This window comes from Perissodus microlepis, chromosome 15 (genome assembly GCF_051167445.1).
Source record: "Perissodus microlepis isolate ML-2025 ecotype Zambia chromosome 15, ASM5116744v1, whole genome shotgun sequence".
Taxonomy (NCBI): domain Eukaryota; kingdom Metazoa; phylum Chordata; class Actinopteri; order Cichliformes; family Cichlidae; genus Perissodus; species Perissodus microlepis.
Genome location: NC_140475.1, coordinates 24,211,476 through 24,232,131, shown reverse-complemented (window position 1 = coordinate 24,232,131; position 20,656 = coordinate 24,211,476). Strand labels below are relative to the sequence as shown.

Here is a 20,656-nt window from a genome sequence, read left to right as displayed (position 1 = left end):
CAAAAAAAATTCTTTATTACAGTCAATTCATAACTACTTTTTTTACACGAGGCAGGTAGGTTTGGATAGCTGTTTTTCCTGAATAAATGAAATCATGATTTAAAAACTGTGTTTGCTCAGGTTATCTTTGTCTAATGTTAAAAAAAAGTTTGATGATCTGAAACATCTAATATATGCAAGTCCCCACCACCACACCACACCACACTACACAAACACACACAATCTCTGTATTTCACTCTGGTCCATTTTGGTAGAAAGACCAAGTGACCAGCTTTCCACCAGCTAATAGCTAAACACTCAACACACACACTCAGTTTTTACCATATGTTTATTATGAAATGGTGGCGCTGTCCAGCTTAGCAGTGCAATACCCGTCAGTACCCAAATGTGCAAAATATTAATACCACTGTGCATCTGCCACAGTAGGCAGGTATCTGGCTATTGGTGTGGAGTGGGGGAGTCTGATGGTTCCTCACAGTTAGCAGAGCTTAAAAAACATCAAACACAAAAAGCCTTGTTGGTGCTGATTTCATTTTGAGGCCAAAGTATACGGAAGACGAGAGTTATAACTACACACAAAAGATATTTTACACTTTTTCTTCTGACCACGGCACTTTTTTTCCCTCGAGGCTGCCAGTGATTACTGGAGAAACCGCAGCACTTGTTTCAACTCTTGGCTGCGTTTTTTGCACTTTTGTCCACATTTGTTCCTAGATGGAAGTGAAAGGTATTACCACACTGACATGGGGCTTCCCTTTTCGTTATAAAAAAAATATTAGTCATTAATGTCAGGGTTTTATGAAGAAAGTTTTCCCGGTCCTACATGATTACATCAGGGTGTTATTTTAATCTGTCGTGGTTTCACTGTCTTTGACAAAGTTTTTAAAAGTTAGATGTTTCCAAGGAAACTCCAGAGAAGCACGAGTGAAACCATAAAAACCAGGGAAGCTGTTTGGCCCTCAAGTCCAGCAGCTGAGTTGTACAGCTTGATGCGTCCTTCGACAGAGGGATAAACTTGTTTTCTTTGTGTGATGTATCTTGACACGACTGAAATGTCCAAATCCCCTGGAAGCAAAAGAAACAAGTGTGAAAAGAAGCGCTGGAAAAACATTAAAGCAAGCGCAAGACTAACAAAACCCTCACCGCTGTTATGTTTGAGGAACCCGTCTTTGATCATCGAGAATCCATCGCCTCCTGTCACCATGTATGACGGCAGCACCACCTTGTAAACCATCTCATTCTCGACGGGTTCATAGACAGGAACGCGGCATTTGGTGCAAAGGATGCTGAGGCTTTTGACGCGATGCTGCGGTGGTTTGGAGAGGTCAAATTCTACACGAATTCCTGTTGGAGGAAACAGAGACACTATCAGTCTGAATCAGATGTACTGTACGGGAAGCTGGAGAGTAAGAACAGAGAACGTTCTCTCCAGCTCCTTATACATGTGGACTATGTATAATGTGGCGAGAGAGTCTTGACACAACAGAGTACAGGTTCTCTCTGGTGCTGACTAATTCCTGGGCCAGATAGATCCTGATTGAAACCAACCGGATGATGATATTTTTAAGTTCTTGCCCGGTTTCTAGTACTTGGACAACATTTGAGGCACGCTGTGCTTTTCAACACTGAATTTAAGTAAGTCAAATCTATCAAATGTAGCTGATGTTCTGTACATCCACGTTATTCATAGCTTCAGATTCTGTTGCGTTGCAAAAGACAAGAACTTGCTTTAAGTTTTCTGAATGAGGCAAATGTTGATGGCACAATCTAAAAACACCATCTACATGTACACTGAGTCCATCTTTCCAGGTCAAACTTTCACAGTTCTTCATCTGAATGAAGAAGACTGTGTAACTTTAAACCAGAATATCAATGATGCAGTAGCTCATGTGGCTCAGGATCCTTTACAATTCACAAGTTTTTATAAAACAACAAATGTGGCCAGTTTGGGTGAAAACCCATTTGGTGAACACTGTATGGAAGTTGATTAGATTCTGACCAATAATATAGCAGCGGGCGCCACTGTGAAATTTGGAGAGATAGTCGCTTTGAAAAGGCTTAAGCTCATTGTTCCTTTGGTCGGATGAGCTAAAAACTGTTCTCATAAGCTGAACACAAGCAGGTATTTTAAAAGGGAGAGCAAATCCAAAGCAGCAGGAATGGGTGGGCTGTGGAAATGTTATCTAATGGTTTTATTATCCAAAGCAAACCCAATGTTCCCACAAAGATTTCTTCCTACTTCATGGTTTATCAAAAAAGTTCAGTTTCAACAGATTTAGATGCTTTACTGAACTCTTCCCATCCGGTACCATCGTCATATTAAAAATTGAATTTGTCCAAAATGAGATGCAATCGATCAGACCCAGTTCTGGATGTAAAGAGTAAAAAGAATGCTTATATAAGTTTAGCTCATCTACTCTTTGTGGAGGTGTACAGAAGTTGTACAGAGATACACAGGAAGATGATGTTGAAGGGGAACATCAGAGAATGTATGGCTTTTATAGTGACATTGAGTAACCTATTGAACCTCATATTGGACTACCTGAAATTATGAAGTGAAAGCGCTGGAGGGCAATGACATAAGTTTTTGTACCAACAAAATCACAATTGTGCACTTCGAAGCTGCACCAGAGTAAAAGTCAGAGGATCACATGGTTCCACTGGACATCAATTAAAAACCGCTGACATTTCTGTATGAACCAAATAACCAGAGTAGATGTAAACGTGCAGATACCGGACACTTGAAGGAACTCTCCGGTGCTCTGGCCATATCGTTCCACCGAGTGTTCGAAAGCTTTCCTCAGCGTGGAGCCCTTTAGCTCCACCAGGTCAAAGGTTCCGCTAAAGGGTAAGACGGCTATCAGGTCCTCCATTGTGATTGAACCTACAGGAAATCCATCACAGAAAACAGTTTTATAAAATCCTCTTGACACAAATCAGAAACTGCTTTGAAGAAAAATCCCAAGTAGTCAATAACAGGTTGTCCCAATGTTCTGACTCTGCACATGAAATACAGCTCTATGTTTATTTGACTTCACCATTCCTCGTGTGCTCGTCGATAGAAGCCCGAACGCCTCCTCCGTTCAAGATGCAGGCGCTGACGTGGTTCCACTGGACATCATTTGAGAAGCTGATGTAGTTGTCGAGCTGAGGAACAGAAACAGGAAGCAGATTTCCTCGGTCACACGTGGATCTATGGCATGTTGCTACAACTTCTCTACCTCTGACAGATGTATATGCTAGCCGTTGTTATAGTGCTTTTATACTGTTTAATTCATAGTTCTGGAACTTTGGAACAGATAGCACTGCCTAAACTGCTAAACTGGAGTTAGTCTGAAGTTTGATTCATGGAGATGATGCTAACCGCTAACCCTCAGCTACAAGCCTCTGAGAGCTAGGAGGAGGAACATAATAGTAATAGTATTTCTATAAAGGCTCACCATGGCGTCGCAGATGAGGTTTCCCAGGTTGCATTCCTTAAAGCGGCAATCCTGAGTCGACCCGTTCAGGAAGACCAGAGTCTTTCCCACCACCTGAGCCGAGTAGTTGGCCAGATTCTTCTTCCATTCCTCCACATCAGCCAGCATCTCCGAATCTGTGCAAGACATTATTCAGTTTTAAAAACAGTCAAGCAGTTAACAGTTTTAAATGCCTGCGTTACTGCTTTGACACCAAGCTCCTAATCTACACATCATTTACATAACCCACTCTGTCTGACCGACTAAAATCCACTCCACTCCACCAAGCTCCCTGCTTCTCTTTTACAATCTTCTGATATCAAAAAAAATAAACAATCTGATAAAAAAAGATGTCTGTTTGCAAAAAGCAGAGCTTTGGTATATGCACATGACAGCAGCTAATTTTATTTGCAAGCATACACAAGGTCATAAAAATACTTCCAGACAGAATCCTCGGGTTAATGACAAGATGGGGACTTTGAGTGTGGATCCTCAGAGGTGGTTGTAGCTCAGGAGGCGGATCAGACCCACTAATGTGAAGGTTGGTGGTGGCCAAAAAGTATCTTTGGGCAAGATACTGCCTGCATTCATTAGACCGTGAGTGTTGGATAGAAAGACATAGAAAAAGATGCTACATAAAAACCAGCACATTTAATAAGTCCTTACTCTCCCCATAATCCACAATTTTCAGCATAGCAAGTATAAAAGATGGACATAGAGACTGGATCTAAACAATGAAGTCAGTATGGAAGTGCCTTTAACCTCGATTCTTGCTAATGATCAGCAGGGATTGCAAAAGACAAATATAATTGGAAAATGGTCCTTGCCTCCCTTATCTGTGACCTTAAAGACTTTCCTGATGAACTGATGGTATCATATTGTAGCTTCAAATTATACTGAATACTAAAGAAGGTTTGATATTTGATTGCTATGTAAATTACGGCCAACATTACACGAATAAAAGACGGCGGCGACAGTGAGCGCACTCATCTTTTATACGCCTTCTGTAGCACAGTAATAGACATGGGTAGAAGCTACAATTTTAATGCATAACAGCATGTTCTTTTAACATCAACGGCTGTGCAGCTCGGAAGGTGTCCCAGGGGCTTTTGTGCTATTCATGAAATTTAAAACCAGAACCGTAGCACAAAAATGGCAAAATACATTCAGAGAATGTGAGCTCTAAATGTGACAGCCAATCAGATTTGTTCAATTTGCACCAAGTAGAAGATAAAAGATCCCACAAACTCTCTCAAGGAACATTCAGATTTCAGCTGCTGAGGCAAAACATCCACAAAAGACGCCAGAGATCCCTCATGTGCCCTGTCACCCTGTGACAACTACAATCAGAAATCCTCCAACAGCACAAAGACGGCACTAAGAATCTGGTAAAAAACAGAAAACGAAGAACAAAGATGGCAGACTCTGCTTCATTACCCTGTTTGATGCTGCTGTCCAAGAGGATGGGGTTTCCAGTTGACTTCACTACATTCCCAGCATCATCAAAAGAGACCTTCAGATAACCCAGATATTTTCCAAAGGCGTAGGCCTGCACAACAGGAACCTTTCGCCCTTCCTCTGAGGTCACCATGTAGGGATATGTACCGACTGGGACTTCAGTAGAGGGAGGAGTTCCTGGAAAAACAGAGCAGAAAAAACAAAAGATGGAAAGTAAAAGATGACAAGTTTTCTGAATATAAAGTCAAAGGAGCTTGCAAAGAAAAGCGTCTGGACTTCTTTAAGTTACTTGAAGACGTTTCACCTCTCATCCGAGAAGCTTCTTCAGTTCTAAGGTCAAATGGTGGAGAGTCTCAGATATAAACCTAGTGGGAGTATCCCCCCACAGAGGGACAAAAGGACCCCCTGATGATCCTCTAATCGCCTGAGCCAAGGTGTGAAACTGGGTGTGGGTCCCAATCAGCCAGAGTTTCGGGTGTGTTCATTGTGAAACCTGGCCCCACCTTATCATGCGAATTCCTGAGGTCAGATGGCCCAGGATGTGAGTGGGCGTTAAGGCGTCTGGGAAGGGATCTCAAAACTGGATTATAGATGGCAGAGAGTTGGTGTCGTAAACCCCCGCCTCTGTTCAAAGATGGTCGCTCACAGTGGACATAGATGGCCTCTTTCACTCCTCTTTCAAACCATCTGTCCTCTCTGTCCAAAATGTGAACATTGGCATCCTCGAAAGAGTGTCCTTTATCCTTAAGATGCAGATGGACTGCTGAGTCTTGTCCTGTGGAGGTGGCTCTTCTGTGTTGTGCCATGCGCTTGTGAAGTGGCTGTCTGAATATAAACTTGAATTATTGAAGTCATTGAATATAAACTACACGCAGATTTTTTTCCCTACGACTAAAACATGTTCACCACACTTTTTAAAAAGCAGTAATTCACATCATAAAGTGTAAAAACTGTTGTCAGCTGGTCTTCCATTAATGGTCTAAACATCTCATCACTTAATCACGCGGCAGTTTCTCAGAAATGAAGGATGAAACTGCATCAAATGAGGCTTTCAGAATACCTGGAAGTCTCCAGGAACCCCAAAACATTCTCAGCTCTTTGTGTCAAAGGGCACATTTGAAAAGATTCATCCTCCACGGGAATCTTCCTGGAAGGAAGGCTCAAAACGACAGCACAGAACGGGCCTTCTGAAGTCATGTGACCTGGGCAGGCGGCTCAAAGAGCTTCTTCTAGTCTGATATCAACTCAGTTTGATGACATCACTCCAAGACAAAGATGTGAAATCTGCACTTATAAATATTCATTCATTCATTCAATGAAATTCCAAACAGTTCTCTTTTTTTACTCTCCTGTTCTTCAGTAACATCCTTTCACTGCTCTGAGGTCTAATCTGTGCATTCGTGACACTTCCAGGGAAATGTTTACCATCACGAAGAAGCTAAAGACTAAAAAGAGCAACGTTTAGAATATCCACTAACCAACGCTGATTAATGATGCTTGGCTGTCTAAACATAGTGATGAAGCGCTGCCCAAGCCTTTAAGTGAAGGCAGTTCCACACTGCAGGAAAACATCTCTGTGCGGTTAGAGGTCCAAACCTCGTCCTGCCCATTTACATGCAACACTCCAGAGTTATTTATAAGAGGCTCACTCGCACAGACAGCCTGTTTACTCCAAAGCGAGCCAGAAGGATGAAGACTCAAAGTTTCCTCCCATGAAGAAACAAAGACATGCCTCACAGAGATGGACTGCGGGAGAATGAAATGCATGAAGCAAGATGTAAATGATTTTGCTCATGAAGATGCATGAAAGAGCAGAGCCACAGCAGCAGATCGAAAAAACAAAACTAAGATTGGTTGGATGAAAAATCAGGTCACTGTTTTTACCGCGTGACCATTAACAGGGCAAAATCAGCTGAGGTATGAGGAGGATTTTACCCGTCTAAGTAAAATCTGTTGTTTCGCTTATAATGCTAATCAGCATTGTAGGACTTACAACACTGACAGACCACTGAAACAGATTACTTAAAAAAAAAAGAAACATAAAAACAAGCAAAATAAACTTTATTTAAATGCATTAAATAACCTGCTGATCAGTTTAAATCATTAAAAACTGCCTGAGCCTTCAGTAATAGTGTGAGCCCCACAGTGTAGGTGACAGATGTAACAGATGTGACAGCTTTATCCGCCTTCCTACCTGTATACAGGAACGTGTTGGTGTGTCCGCCGATGACGACGTCGACCCCACGGACCTTCTTGGCGATCATCTGATCTACAGTGAAGCCAGAGTGACCAAGAGCGATGATCTTATTGATCCCCAGAGTCTGAAGTTTGTCCACCTGTACCTGTAGAGAGGTCACCTCGTCCAGGAACTGCAGGTGAGGTCCTGGGGAGAAACACATGTCAGTTTGAGCATGTCGGTCTGCTTTTCAGCCAAATCCAAAAAACAGCACAGGCACTATTTTCATATTTATATCTGTGATTTATCATAAGTAACAGTTATTTCTGCTGTGACCAACAAACTTCTGTGAAGAGGAAGAAGAACAGAGTATTTCTATGTCCTGCAGGCCTGAAGACCATTTGGTGGCCAACAGACAAGGATGTTTTAACAGCTGTTAGAGAGGTGGAAGAAAATATGTCGAGTTAGACAAAGTATATTCATCCCATTGTAAGGAACAATAAATGTTGTACGTTCCAACACCTGGGACCGGCCGTCGCAGCTCATTCAAACATGGAAATCTTTAGGAGCCCCAAAACATCGCCAGCAGATCTGCAGTCTTCGTGTCAAAGGCACATCTGAACAAATCTGACCTCCACGGGAAGCTTCCTGGGGAAATAAATACTCAACTACAACACAGAATGGGCCTTCTGAAGTCACGTGACCTGGGCAGATGGATCAACGGTCTTCTTGTCTGGCCACAGCCCCAGCTGGCTTTTTTGGAAACAAAGAGCTTTAAGAAGAACTTCACAGCAACTGTGAAGCATGGCAGTGGAAATGTTCTGCTGTGGGGTTTCTCCACTGCGCCAGGGTGCAGTCATTACCAGAACACATCTAAAATGCATTGTACTTTAGATGTTTTATTTGATGGTTGTTTCCAATCTTGTCCAGTGAAACACTTTGTAACCTTGATTTAAAAGGATCTTAATAAATAAGATGAATGGAGAATTATGGAAAGGCCCAACTCAGAGCTTAGGTTTTAATCCTCATGGAAATGCTGTGGTGTTATTTTCCAAATTAAAGCGTGATCCCAGTTCCTGATACCAGTTACTTCCTTTCACTGGAAAACACTACATCCACTGATGTATTTGTTCATTAATAAACCATTAAACAGTTTCCATGGGAGTTTTTTCACATTACTGTAAATGTGTCAGAAGCTCAGAGGAGCCACTTACCAGGCTTGGAGAGAGCCGGTGTTTCCTGTGTGGTGTACCCCACCACGCCCACCTTCTCTCTGCCAATGGTAAATATCTTATAAGGTAAATAAGTGATCCCAAACGTTGCGTTCAGAGTGTTGTCCGGTTTGATGTTAGCACTGAGAATGGGACACTTGATCTGTTCCAGGAACGGTTTCATGAGTCCTTCGACTCCGTTATCGAACTCGTGGTTCCCAAAAACCTGAAAAAGAAAACAAGGAATGAAGAGCTTGGAGACAAAGAACGGATGATCAGCAGAAGCTGGTTGTTACTCAAAACACCCCACCAACCAAGCTCACGCTCTGTCCTTCAGTTTCTTCTGGTTTGGACACTGTAACTGCCTTCACATCACCCATGGCCATGAAGCCGTCCACTCACCGACTAAAACCGCGGAACCTTCTCAAACATTGCTTTCATATGAAAAACCTTCTCTTGCTTTTGAACCTGTTCTGGTTATATAGACAGAGTTTCTTCTGAAAACTTAATTATTTTCTTGTTTCAGTGTTTGGGGCTAAAATAAAAATCCTGCTGCAGCTGGATAGTGTAGTGGTAAGAAGCCGCAAGTCAGATTCCCTCCCAGTATACAGTAAGGGTCCTGGCTAGGCCCCCCATGCCAAAAACACCAAGCCATGGAATGCCGCGGCTACGTCCGCAGCTCGGACACGACACATTTCACTGCATGTTGTACTCTGCATGATTGCGTACGTGATCTATAAAGCTCCTTTCTTCTTTCTGTGTGCACTTCTATAAACTCACCACAGACCTCAAACCTTCATACAAAGAAAACGTTAACCTTGTTAAACTGCGCAGGTGTAGTTTCTGTTTCTGGTGATCAGAGTTGAGCAAACAACTCGGAGACCAAACAGCAGAGTTGGTGGAACAGGCCACATTTAAGCCTGGAGGTGGCTCATCAGCTCACAAGCGCTTATTTAGGAGTTTGCCGTGCAGGATTGTACACCTTGAATTCAGCTGCTGAGGTGACACTTTGTGCAGAAACGTCTAGTAAAACACCCTGAAGCCTCTGAAGGTGAACGATGATAGGAGATGAGCTGGAGTTTCCAGGCCAAACCAAAAACCTTTGACTGGGGCAAAGATGACCTTTAAATTTGGATGGTGTGAGTTTAAGTTGGCGTAGTGTTTCACCAAGCCGCAAATTGTTTTGCCTTATCGAAACTTGCTTGGTTGTCTACTCACAGTGAGGTTATTCATATTTTCACATAAATTAATTAAATGTAATGTGTTTTTATTTTTCATTCATGAACTTTTATTCAGCTGTGTAACATTTAGCTCTCTTGGCCGCTAGAAACAAATCCTTCTTCCCACTTTCACAATTTAAAAGACTAAATGTTTAGACTTGCTGAGCCAATAAAAACGTACTTTTGTTACCCGTCAAAAGTAAATTAAATGGAGACTCTAAACTTGGATCTCTGATTCTGTCTGAGAGTTAAAAAGCAGAAGAGAGAAGAAGCTGATCTGTCAATGAATAATTAGATGAATTAAAATCGAGTGCAGCCTTTAAACCTGAACCAATAAATCAAGCCTTTCACTGAGTGCAGTCCTGCGTGTGCCTCTCCCAATTAAAACCAGCACGATGATTGGACCCCACCATCTCTGCAGAGATCAAAATTGTGTTTGAGATGCTTATATTCCTGCTCTTCATCTTCATGCTAACATTTCCATAAAGCCCCTAAAGGCATAAAAGCAGTTAGGATCTTGCAGTAATTTATTTGGGTAATTATCAGATCAGACCGTCTGAATGATTCAGCTCTTACACTAACTCAGGGACAGCAGCACCATGCACTCGGGCTGTCAGATGTTCTGTTTCACCCCTCTGAGCTGGTGCACATGTGGCTGTGCTCTCCAGATGTGAGTAAGCATCTCTCTCTCTGCCTGTGTTGTGCTTTTTTCTTCAAACTTTGGATCTCATCAGCTCAGAAACATTTTCTAAATTTTAGTCCTCCACTGAACTTCATTAGACAGCCCCCCCCCCGTCCTTGTTTGTCTGGCACCAGAGAGCAGATGAAGGAGGTGGATGGGGGGTCATGTCTGTGTGGGACGGGTAATTACGATCACTACCATAGAGAGTAATCTGATTACTCAGCATTACTTAGTTAACCCAGGATCTACAGGACCTGAACAACGGAGCTGGGGAGGACAAGAGGCGCTCCTACCGTGGCGTCGTAGCGCAGCTTGTTCATGAAGTGTGCCGCCTCGGCCCCCTTGTAGAAGTTGAACCACACGGTACCCTGGAACTGGTCCCCGGCGTCCAGAAGCAGCACGTTGTTCTCGGTGCTGCGGATCCTGCTGACCTCCGTGGCTCTCCGGGCCACGCCGGCGAAGCACTGCCCGTTAACGCCGCATTTCCCGGAGTTAACGTCGGTCTCCTCCACACGTGCGTGTACGTCGTTGGTGTGGAGCAGCACCAGGTCCCAGACCGCCGACGAGGACACGGAGAATCCCAGGAGGAGGAGGAGGGGGAGCAAGCGCACCGCTTCCATCGCTGCGCGCAAAAACAGTGCAGGAGGAGTCCGGAGCACGGCGGCTCCCTCTCCTCCTCCTCCTCCTCCCCCCGCCCTCAGACCCGCTACCTGCTCCCTGTGAGGGGGCAAGCAGAGCATGAGAACCTGGAGCAAGTTTTTCATCTTTTTGGAGCTTCGCCTTCTTTGAACTGTGGGGCAGGACACATGCTCGATCCCTGCTTTTTTCTGAACTTTCTTCACATTCGCCTGTTTGTTCTGAAACACTCAGTGTGATGTTGAGTTCACGGACTTTGATAAACGTGCTGCATTCACTGTTTGAGAACAACAAACATTTCAGACCCAGTGCCCAGTTTTCTTAAAACGAACAGGTGTTCTGGGAATCCATCCTACCTGACAAACCATCCTACCCGTTGTTTCTACGCATGCGCACAACACGAAATTCAGTGGCGAACCGTCCTACCTTTGTGAATGTGATGTACAAGCATACTTTAACAGCTATAATTAAGTGCCAAATCGTCCTACCTTTGTTAATATGGGCTAGAAGCATACTTTAAGAGCTAAAATTAAGTGGCGAACCATCCTACCTTTGTGAATATGAGCTAGAAGCATAATTTTACAGCTAGAATTCAGTGGCAAATCATCTTACCTTTGTTAATAAGAGCTAGAAACATACTCTGACGGGTATAAATATGTGCCAAACCATGCTACCTTTCTGAATGTGACCTACAAGCATACTTTAACGGGTAAAATGAAGTGGCAAACCCTCCTGGCTTTATGAATGGGAGCTACAAGCATACTCTGATGGGCAAAGTTAAGTGGCAAACCGTCATACCTACTTACATTTGTGCTGGAATGACTCTGTGACAGCAGAAATGTGCATAAACTACTTACGGTAGGACGTTTTGCCAAAGTAGGAACACCGGCCACTCTCACATAACCTTAAATATAAGGATCAAACCTCCTTTTATCAGTCCTTATTATCCAGTCCCCTGGACACCAAAGTGCTTGCTCATAGGGGGTCATATGATTGTTGGGTTTTTGTCTGTATTATTGTAGGTCTACCTTACAATATAAAGCGCCTTGGGGCGACTGTTATTGTGATTTGGCGCTGTATAAATTAAACTGAAATGAACTGAATATCGATGTAGCAGAAAGCGGCATCTGGTCAGAAGGACAAACAACCAAATGTGGAAGAGTTTATTTGTCCAAAATGAAACATATCTGCGGTGGTCGGATGTGGGGTGATTGACGGTTATGGCCTCCTGAAATAAAGACGATGGATGATGTAGCACTTTTTTTCCACCAAGGCTTTTGGAAAGGGAACAGCAGCCGTGGCAGTGAAACAACAATCTAATAATCTCCACATTTATTCTCAAAATGATTTATATCTTGGTTTCATCTGTCCAAAGGATTTTCTGGAGATCTGCACAGCTCTTTAGATGCTTTTTTGTGAACTTTGACCTTCCCACTCCTGAGTGTAACCAGCGGTTTGCACCTTGTTGTAAAGTCTGTGTATTTCATGAAAGCATTTCTTGAATGTAGACCTGGACAGTGATACTCTGGCCCCTCGAGCATCACTTTCGTGTGTTAAAAGTAATTTTTTTAAGCACAGAAATAATTCTGTCATCATGCACGTTTTCAGGCCTTTTGTTGTTGCCGAGCTGCTCAGTGACATTCAGATTTTTCCACCTCAAAAATGTTTCCTTTCTCTCTGGTTTATTTTAAATTTTCAGCCTAATGATGGCCTCCATCAATGCAATGACCTTTCTTTGGAGCTTTTATTTTAGAGTTTCATGGAAAGATACTTAACTGTAATTCCTGAGCAGAGATCACAGAGAAATGTGTCATTGTTCCAAAACTCATTGCCCTGTCTGTACGGTAGTTCCAATGAATGAATGAATGAATAATCCTGCATTCACAGCGTTAGAGAGCTACAAAAAGAAAATACAAAGAGAGGTGAGAAATTTCACTGTGGTGAGATTTCCGGTTTACAGACCAAGTGTGCAAACCCTGGTGGACAGAAAAGTTCCTTCTTAAGCAAGAGTGTAATCGGTCCCACGGAGCTCAGTTTGATCTTGTAGCGCATTCCTCCATCCATAAAAAAACCTGAGACTTCAAAAAAGACACCAAGATTAGTTTTTATTCCACATCTGACTTCATCTTAAAACCCACCATCATATTAGAAAACTTCATTTATACAGCTCTCCCCGCAGCACCCCTACCTGAAGCACGTTCCAATGGGACCTGCAGAGCTGAAAGATGTGCTAAAAAACTGCAGTTCCTCTAACGTCCACTAGTGTCCTCTAAATATCCAACTTTACAGCAGGAAGAAACCTGTTCAATAAAGGTGGCCATCACAGCAAGTACATCCATCCATCTTTTGGATCGGCCAATCCGATTTGGAGAAAACCATCTGAAATCCTTACAGGTGTAAAGAGAATCTTCACTTTTATAAGGATCCATTAAAAAAATAAAAATAAAAATAAGCCGCTTTTCTTCCAACATTACATACACAGAACCATTTACAGCTCACTGCACAACACACGTAACTAAACAGCAGGAATGTTTGACATCTTTACGATTCAGAATTTGTTGATATATAAATATACTTTTCAAAGATTTTCATCCTGCTCTGTGATGACGAACGAACAGCCGAGCCAGCACGGAGACAACAGAGTTGTGAGCGTGACCGTGGCCTCCTTTTGGATGTCAGCATCATTTTCAGGTGATCTGTGAAACAGGACGTGATGAGGCTGCAGGGATATCACTGCACATCCATCAGGCCTGTGACCCTCTCTGCTCTCTAACTTCATTCAGCACGTCTTACATGAGCAGCTCAGTCCTCCGCAGTGACACGACCTTTAAATTTACCCTCCTCTGCTCCTGTAAAACACTTTGACACATGCTGTACAAACACAGCTGTTTTACTGCCCCATACAGACATGAACTCTCTGTGTACACAGCACGCACACATGCACACCGTGTCCATGTGCAGAAACACACATAAAGCTCATCTATCCTCCAGCTCGCTTTACACTTGTTTATTATTTCTAATTGTGCACAAACACTTCAGTGAAGCTGCTTCACCTGCAGCGACGCTCAGACTGGAACGAAATGTCCTCACAGCGTTCGCTGATGGATGACTGAACTGAGATGGGGCAGGAAATAAACAGCTGAAGGTGCCGCGGTGTCGACTTACTTTGGTCTCAGCTCAGAGTGGTTTCATGTGGTGAACAGCAAGCCTTTTTGAGTTCACACCCGACATCAGGCCGGGAAATAATTGTCAGTTGACAATAAAATCTAATAATGGTCACCCCGACGTTTGCATCAATGAAACAGTCCACGAGCTCCTTCTGCTGTTTCAGGAAGTCTCTCCAGCATAGTTGTGAACTCGGAGGTGAATTTCTGCTCTGTGAACAGACCAATGCAAACCTCAGCCCTGGAAAATGTAATGTTAACCAGAATCCGCAACAGACACGTCTGTAAAATATGATGCTGAGCACAGAAAGAACAGAGCAGTCAGGAAGACGAGAGAAAAGAAAGAGAGAGCTGAAAACACGGCAATGGTGGAGTAAGAATGGAACAGGAATAAGTCCCTGGAGTTATGTTCATGAGTTCTGTTCTCTCCAAAGTGCATGAATCCCCCCTGTGGTGAGCCTTTAATGCTTCGTGTAACCCCTTCTGCTCATATACAGTCTGGTGGATCTTTGTGAGTGAGCATATTTGGAAAACCACCATCACCGATGGAAGAAACTTTGAGACATGCAAACAGAGCTTTCCCTCACAGCGTCCACGGCTTTGCTGAAATGGACTCTTTGTAAGCCACAATCTGTTCAGTTAGAAGTTCGATATGTGCCGCTGTCCCTTCGAACACCAGCGCAGTGTCTACACATGAACCTGGGACAGCGGCTCAACGTGAAAAATGTTCCTATATGAGGCTTGAAGGTCAGTCTTTGGGTTCAAGTGGCTCCTTGAAGCATAAACACAGCCAGATATCCCCCAATCACACTCAGGAAAGGGCCTCCACCTGCCGTGACCAGAGGTGAGAGGAATGAGACCAAAAGTTGTTCTGTCATCGTGAATCTGCTAAACTTCTCAAACCACCAATATGGGACAAACTCTGCGTCACAGTAACGAGTGCACAGTCATCTTGTGGTTTCTCAGAAAACAGAACAGAAACCTCCCTAACATCTGTGCTGGGGTTGACTTTATGGTAAATTATGAAGTCTGTGAACGCGTTAGTCCTCCCCCGTGTCTGCAGAAGCGACCACACAGGAAACGAGCTTCAGTTCTGTGTTTGGCTTCAGCTGTTCAGCAGGTGAAGTCAAACTTAACCCAATAATTCACTCAACCTCAGACTTTAATTATAGTGCAGCTCGGACACAAAAACATCTCATTACGCTGAGCTGCTCCTTCTAACCTGAATAACAGATGACTTGAGCACAGGTTTGTTTGTTTTGGGTTTTTTCAGACTTGACAGTCTCAGTTTGTTAAACTGTCTGCACACTTACACCCACAAATCAAATGGACCCGGTGAATCCTCACCACGTTCACTATGATAAACGAATAAAAGATGTGGCGTTTTTAACGGGATGATCTGATAACAGCGTGCTCAGTGTTCAGCCCTGAAGTTAATGCTGCTGTTTAATGCACAACTCAAGTCTTTCCAAGAGGAAAGAACTGCAGAAGACACAAATTAACAGAAGTCTTTGCTACCTGGTTCTATTAGAGGTTTATTCCTGTTTAATTAGAGTTCTTCCTTAAACTGTCACCAAGTGATGCTTGTAGCAGCAACACTGGTCAGGTTTATGTTAAAAAAAAAGAACAAATATGAGGGGAAAAAACAATAATCCCTGCACCACAGCACTGCTCAGCAACTTAAGTGAACAAGTTCTCTCTCAATGGGAGAACGTGACAAGAGAAATAATAAAATACTTTCTGTTGTTGTTCTCTAACTTTTATTCATAAATGTGACATGTGAATGTGCCACAGCTCAGTCATCATCTTTACCCATGTGTCACTCATGAAATCAGCCTGCAGTCACAGCATGAATCACAGCATGACTCCTAACCCGAGCCAGTCACACCCACAGACGGCGCTCTCTCTCAGGCCTAGTATCTGCTCAGCGAAGGCCTTTTTTCACCCGTGAACTAGGCTTTTCACTCAGCGATAGCAAAACAGTACACAGACTTAATATTTAATGAGAGAAGCTCTGAGCCGCAGACTGATTAGCGGCGTTAGTGCTGTTGAATGGCGCTGGCTTCAGTTTCAAGCTGTTGGCTTTGGTTTTGGCTCCAAACACTAAAACACCAAACCTGGAACTTAGTTTTCACTGAAAATGGTGAAAAAGCTTGGAAACATTGTGCTTGTTGGAGTCTCCTTACAGTAGCTTATGTGCTGCAGCAGAAGACTCATAAGCACGAGCTCTTAAAAATGACAAACTCTTACTACAGAGCAGGGCACTACTGCGCCTGCACACCCAGGTAAGAAGACTTCAATCACATTAATGAGGCTTGTTTTAGTGAAAATGGACCATACTACTCTTGGCTCTTGACAGAGGTGGTCGCACTTTCTCCTTCTCCCTTATCTTTCCTGCTTGGCTTCTCATGTCTTTTGTATAGTCTCGCTTATTCTCTAACCCTAAGAGAGTCTCCCAGACTTGTTGTCTAAAAACCTAAAGAAGAATTATGGATTTGATCAACTGGTCCCTTAATGAAACTGACACCCTCCTGGGCTGGGGAGAGCCCGATTGTCGTGCGGAGATGTTTGCTGCCGGATACTCGATGGTCGGTTGCGTTGTGTGTCTAGCGATACTCTCGATGGAGGATATTGACCATTGACCGACATCTACCAATTCAGAACTACGGTAACAGAGTTCTGGCTGATTGGAGCTGGCTCAGACCTGGCTTATCAAAGAACAAGAAGCGGCTACAGCTGTTCAAAATCCCACAAGGCTGGCCGACATGATAGACGATGGGCAGGGCTGTGAGTACTCAGACTGTGCTTTTTTTTAATGCAATATGGATAAGATCTTGAAGAAGAACAACGGGAATTGAGAGACCTGATGACCAGTGACGGACATTAGACCAACTGTAAAATTGGAAGCAGTTTGTTCACACTAAGCAAAACAACTACCATCTTCATCTTCTGGGGCCCTCCTGGCGCCAGCTGGATGCTCAAGGCAAAAAAGCTGATGGGAATAACAAAATTCTCCCTTAGATAACAAAACTGTGTTGTGACTCTTCCCCCTCATTCAAGGCCAACCGCGTTAATCGAAGATTGTTGACTTTTGCTTAACTGGGTGGAGGGACACTTTCTCTCGGTTGAATACGGAACACACACACAGACACACACACACACACACGCACACGCATGTACACTGAAACCTACACTCCCCCCCCACCCCATCCAAACGCCTTCGAAGCTTATGTCTTCTATGTTGTGAGATGTCATGATTCATTGGCTATGTGCTGAGCACATGATCTCCCTGCTGGAGCTCAGTCTGGGGGGAGTTCTTTTTCGCCTCGTCTTTCCTCATGTTGTGTATTTTCCATTGTTATACCTCTCTGACGTGTCTTCCCCGTGATGTTTGTGTAATGTATGTATGGTTGGAAGGGTAAGATGGTGCTGGCAAGGCTGGCAGCCTTAACCCAAGTTCCCTCGGGATGAATAAAGTATTATCAATCAATCAATCAATCAATCAATCAATCAATTGAACCAAACCTGAGGCAGAGCCTCATACAGCCGATCTGCAGCTCCTGCAGGCCGGGCACGTTCAACTGCATTTGTCTCCTGGGTTTGTGCCGACTTCCCTTCCTGCGCTCTTTCATGTCATGTGATTCAGTTTTGCAGTCTGGTATCACTAGAGGGCAGCAGAGGGCAGGGAAAGCATTAATTTAGGTACAAGTCTCACACAGACCACAACAGATTTAAATGAAAGAAGCAAAAATTCTAACCTGTCAGCTAAAGTCTGTGAGAATTTCATTATGTTTGGACACCGCCTAAAACATACGAGACCTGCAGCTCATTCCAAACCCTTGATTAACCTCAAAGGGAGCGCCCATTGTTCCCAATTCTACACGTCAGCTGCACTTTCATTTCTGCGAACTGCTTCACTGTATGATTCATCTGAAGCAAAATAAATCTTTGAAATGCTAAGTGTGAAATGCACTTCACACACGCACACACACGCACTGTTGTTTGTCGCCAGATGCCACGTTTATTTCTAGTTTTCATTTATTATGATAGTCCACAGTCTGACAGCTCCGGTCTCAGCTGATTTCCAGCCTCCCCTCCGCTCCTCTCCCGTCTCACTATAAAAGGGGAAGGAAACCATCATCAGTCCAAACGCCATCAGCTGTTCTCACCTGCGTCTCCAGCACCGCCCCGTTGAGCTCACTGCACCACTCCTCCCCTGTAGCCGCGCCCGGGACCACACCTCCGCCACACTAAGCTACTCGATTAGAAGAGGAAGATCAACCTGCCTCTGAGAGCTTTGATTGTATGGATGTGGAGAGCCTGGATACTCTTCCCAATCTTTTTACTACTAGTCCCATTCACTCAAACACATTATATACATGCTTTTTCTATACCTAACATGTACACACACTCACACTCCAGAGTTTGTTTCAGCTCAGCCTGACCTCTCTGAGCAGCTCTGTGAGGATCTTCAGGAACAGTTCTTTGGGTTTCTGGAAGGATGTTCAAAGCTCTTCTTTGGATGTTTCTGCCTTTTGTTGTGTTCTCTGTCAGGATGATCTCACACTGCTTCAGTAATGCTGAGGTCAGAGCTCTCATGGAGTTCCCCTGTGTGTTTCTATCCAGGTTTTACTCCACAGCAGTGTGTTTGGATCATTGTCAGGCTGAAACATGAAGCTACTATAATCAGATGTTTCCAGATGTTACTGGATGGTGGATCAGACTCTGATGGAACTTTTCTTCTTTCATAATTCATCAGTTCATCAAAGATCTCCAACACCACTGACTGACCTGCAGCTGAAACCATGACAGAGTCTCCACCCTGTTTCACTGATGGCTGCAGACTCTCACAGTTGGACTTCCTCCTTATATATACTCTCTTATATATACTGATCATGATGTGGATCCATCTCTCCATCAGACTGTTCTTCTGATCTTCAGACCTCAGCCTTTCCTCCTGTTTCCCTTCATTAACCCTTTAAGACCTACCATAGAACCAAGTCCGCCAGAGCTTATATTATATTTTTACATGTTGTAGAGCCATTTTTGGGAGCATTTCAAGTTGCTATACATCAATACAACCACTACAGCCTAAATTTTAATAATATGCATGCATTAAGTGCATAGTAATTACATAAATTGCAAAAAAGTGCAATAAACTACAAAAAAATTGAAAATCGTTTTTGTTTTTTAACACATATTTCTAGTTAGAGAAATTTAAGAGGCTTATCCCTCAAAACTGTAAATACAAAAAAGTTGCACAAAATAGTTTCCCACCACAGGAAATTTATTTTGAGTGTCTTCATAGTTTTATTTTTGAAATACACCAATTTCTATACACTGCAGGAAAAACGAAAATAAATATTATAGTGCAAATTTGCAAAAAAGCAGCATATGCATCAAAATAAACTATTTCCAGCAGTGCAATATGAGTCCTAAGCATCCCAGAAACGACACAGAAAGTCATAAAGTCAAACATAACTTTTAAAAACACCAGCATAAGCTCATGAGGCCTTGATGGTAAAAAACTACATTTCCGCGAAAATGACGTCACTTCCGGTTTCGGGCAGGTCATGGCGGACATGCGATAGTTCGTGCTGATGGAGTAGGAAGTGTTATGAACAGCTGATCAGATCGGCAAAGCGTGTTTCTGGAATATTATGTTTTTGTTGCTGCAAGTGCTTTTTATGCAGTTTTTGCAAAGCTATATGTGGAAGGAAACTGTGACCTAGGACAAGCTGATGGCATAAGATGTAAGTACAACTCCTCCGGTTTCATATGCAAAAAAAATTATTGCGCTAGCTCATGTGGTTGCAGTGCTACCGGGATTTAAAAATAGTTACGCAAAACGGAGCGTGCCTGCTCTGACCGGTTTTAAAGGGTTAAGAACGGTTTCCTGTCAGCCGTCCTTCCTCTGAGAAGGCCTGTGATGAGGCTTCAGAGAACAGTAGATGATCAGCTGACGGTCCTGAAAATGACTAGAAAATCTGTCTCCTTGGAAACAAAATATAAATAAATCAGGGGTGGCTCAAGACTTTTGCACAGTACAGGATTTGGTAGCTTTCCTTTGGAATTTTCAGCGAGGTCCGAAGAGATGTCAAAGATGTTAACTATTCTGGAAAATCAAACGCAGACTCTACATTCATGATCATTTTTCAGAGTGCGCCAGGTGGAAGTGAGAAGACGAGCGGAGACCTTTTCTCTGTGTCTCATTAATGTTAATTGGACACGTTGCAGCCTCCTAATTGGATAATTGTGTCTGACTCGATGTGAATAAGTTGTTCTAATGAATCAGGCAGTAAACGGAGTCCCGTAGTGGTAATCAGTGTCTCCCCTAATGAGCACAGCTTTTATTAATCCCCTCTAATTTCAGCGGCGCTGGCTTGCATCTAACCTCGATGTAGATGAGATGAAATCCCCCCACAGAGATCAAACGCACCATGAAGACTCCACATGGGGGGCAGGTCACCATTTCTCTTTCCTTAAAACAGCTGCAAACCGTCCAACAACACATCAGCTCTGATTCAGAGCCGTGCGTGGAGGTTTGGTGGGTCACAGAAGATTTCCTGCCAGAGGTTTGAAATATTGGCGATGCGTTTATTTGTTTTCTGACCTCTGATGGAGTTTTCCTGGTTACTGTCCCGAAGCCTG

At 43.4% G+C, this 20,656-nt stretch overlaps 1 protein-coding gene and 1 long non-coding RNA gene across 2 annotated transcripts; one reads left to right on the top strand and one right to left on the bottom strand.

Moving 5' to 3' along the window:
• Positions 1 to 310: 310 nt before the first annotated feature.
• nt5e (5'-nucleotidase, ecto (CD73)) lies at positions 311 to 10,896 on the bottom strand. Its single transcript, XM_084952518.1, has 9 exons — positions 10,499 to 10,896; positions 8,307 to 8,529; positions 7,111 to 7,299; positions 4,896 to 5,093; positions 3,441 to 3,595; positions 3,039 to 3,147; positions 2,735 to 2,884; positions 1,144 to 1,344; positions 311 to 1,065 (listed from the first exon to the last, which is right to left on the bottom strand). The coding sequence occupies exons 1-9, from the start codon at positions 10,823 to 10,825 to the stop codon at positions 890 to 892; spliced, it is 1,728 nt and encodes a 575-aa protein (XP_084808644.1). The 5' UTR covers positions 10,826 to 10,896; the 3' UTR covers positions 311 to 889.
• Positions 7,202 to 8,164, top strand: LOC146372221 (uncharacterized). Its single transcript, XR_014802675.1, has 2 exons — positions 7,202 to 7,291; positions 7,481 to 8,164. It is a non-coding gene; the product is annotated as an uncharacterized LOC146372221 (long non-coding RNA).
• Positions 10,897 to 20,656: the final 9,760 nt, after the last annotated feature.

Coding starts and splice junctions, on each gene's coding strand:
- nt5e (XM_084952518.1), bottom strand. CDS start 10,825: ATGGAAGCGGTGCGCTTGCTCCCCCTCCTCCTCCTCCTGGGATTCTCC. Junction 3,596..4,895: donor GGACAGCAGCATCAAACAGG/GTAATGAAGCAG, acceptor TGTCTTGCACAG/ATTCGGAGATGCTGGCTGAT. Junction 2,885..3,038: donor CGACGAGCACACGAGGAATG/GTGAAGTCAAAT, acceptor GATTTCCTGTAG/GTTCAATCACAATGGAGGAC.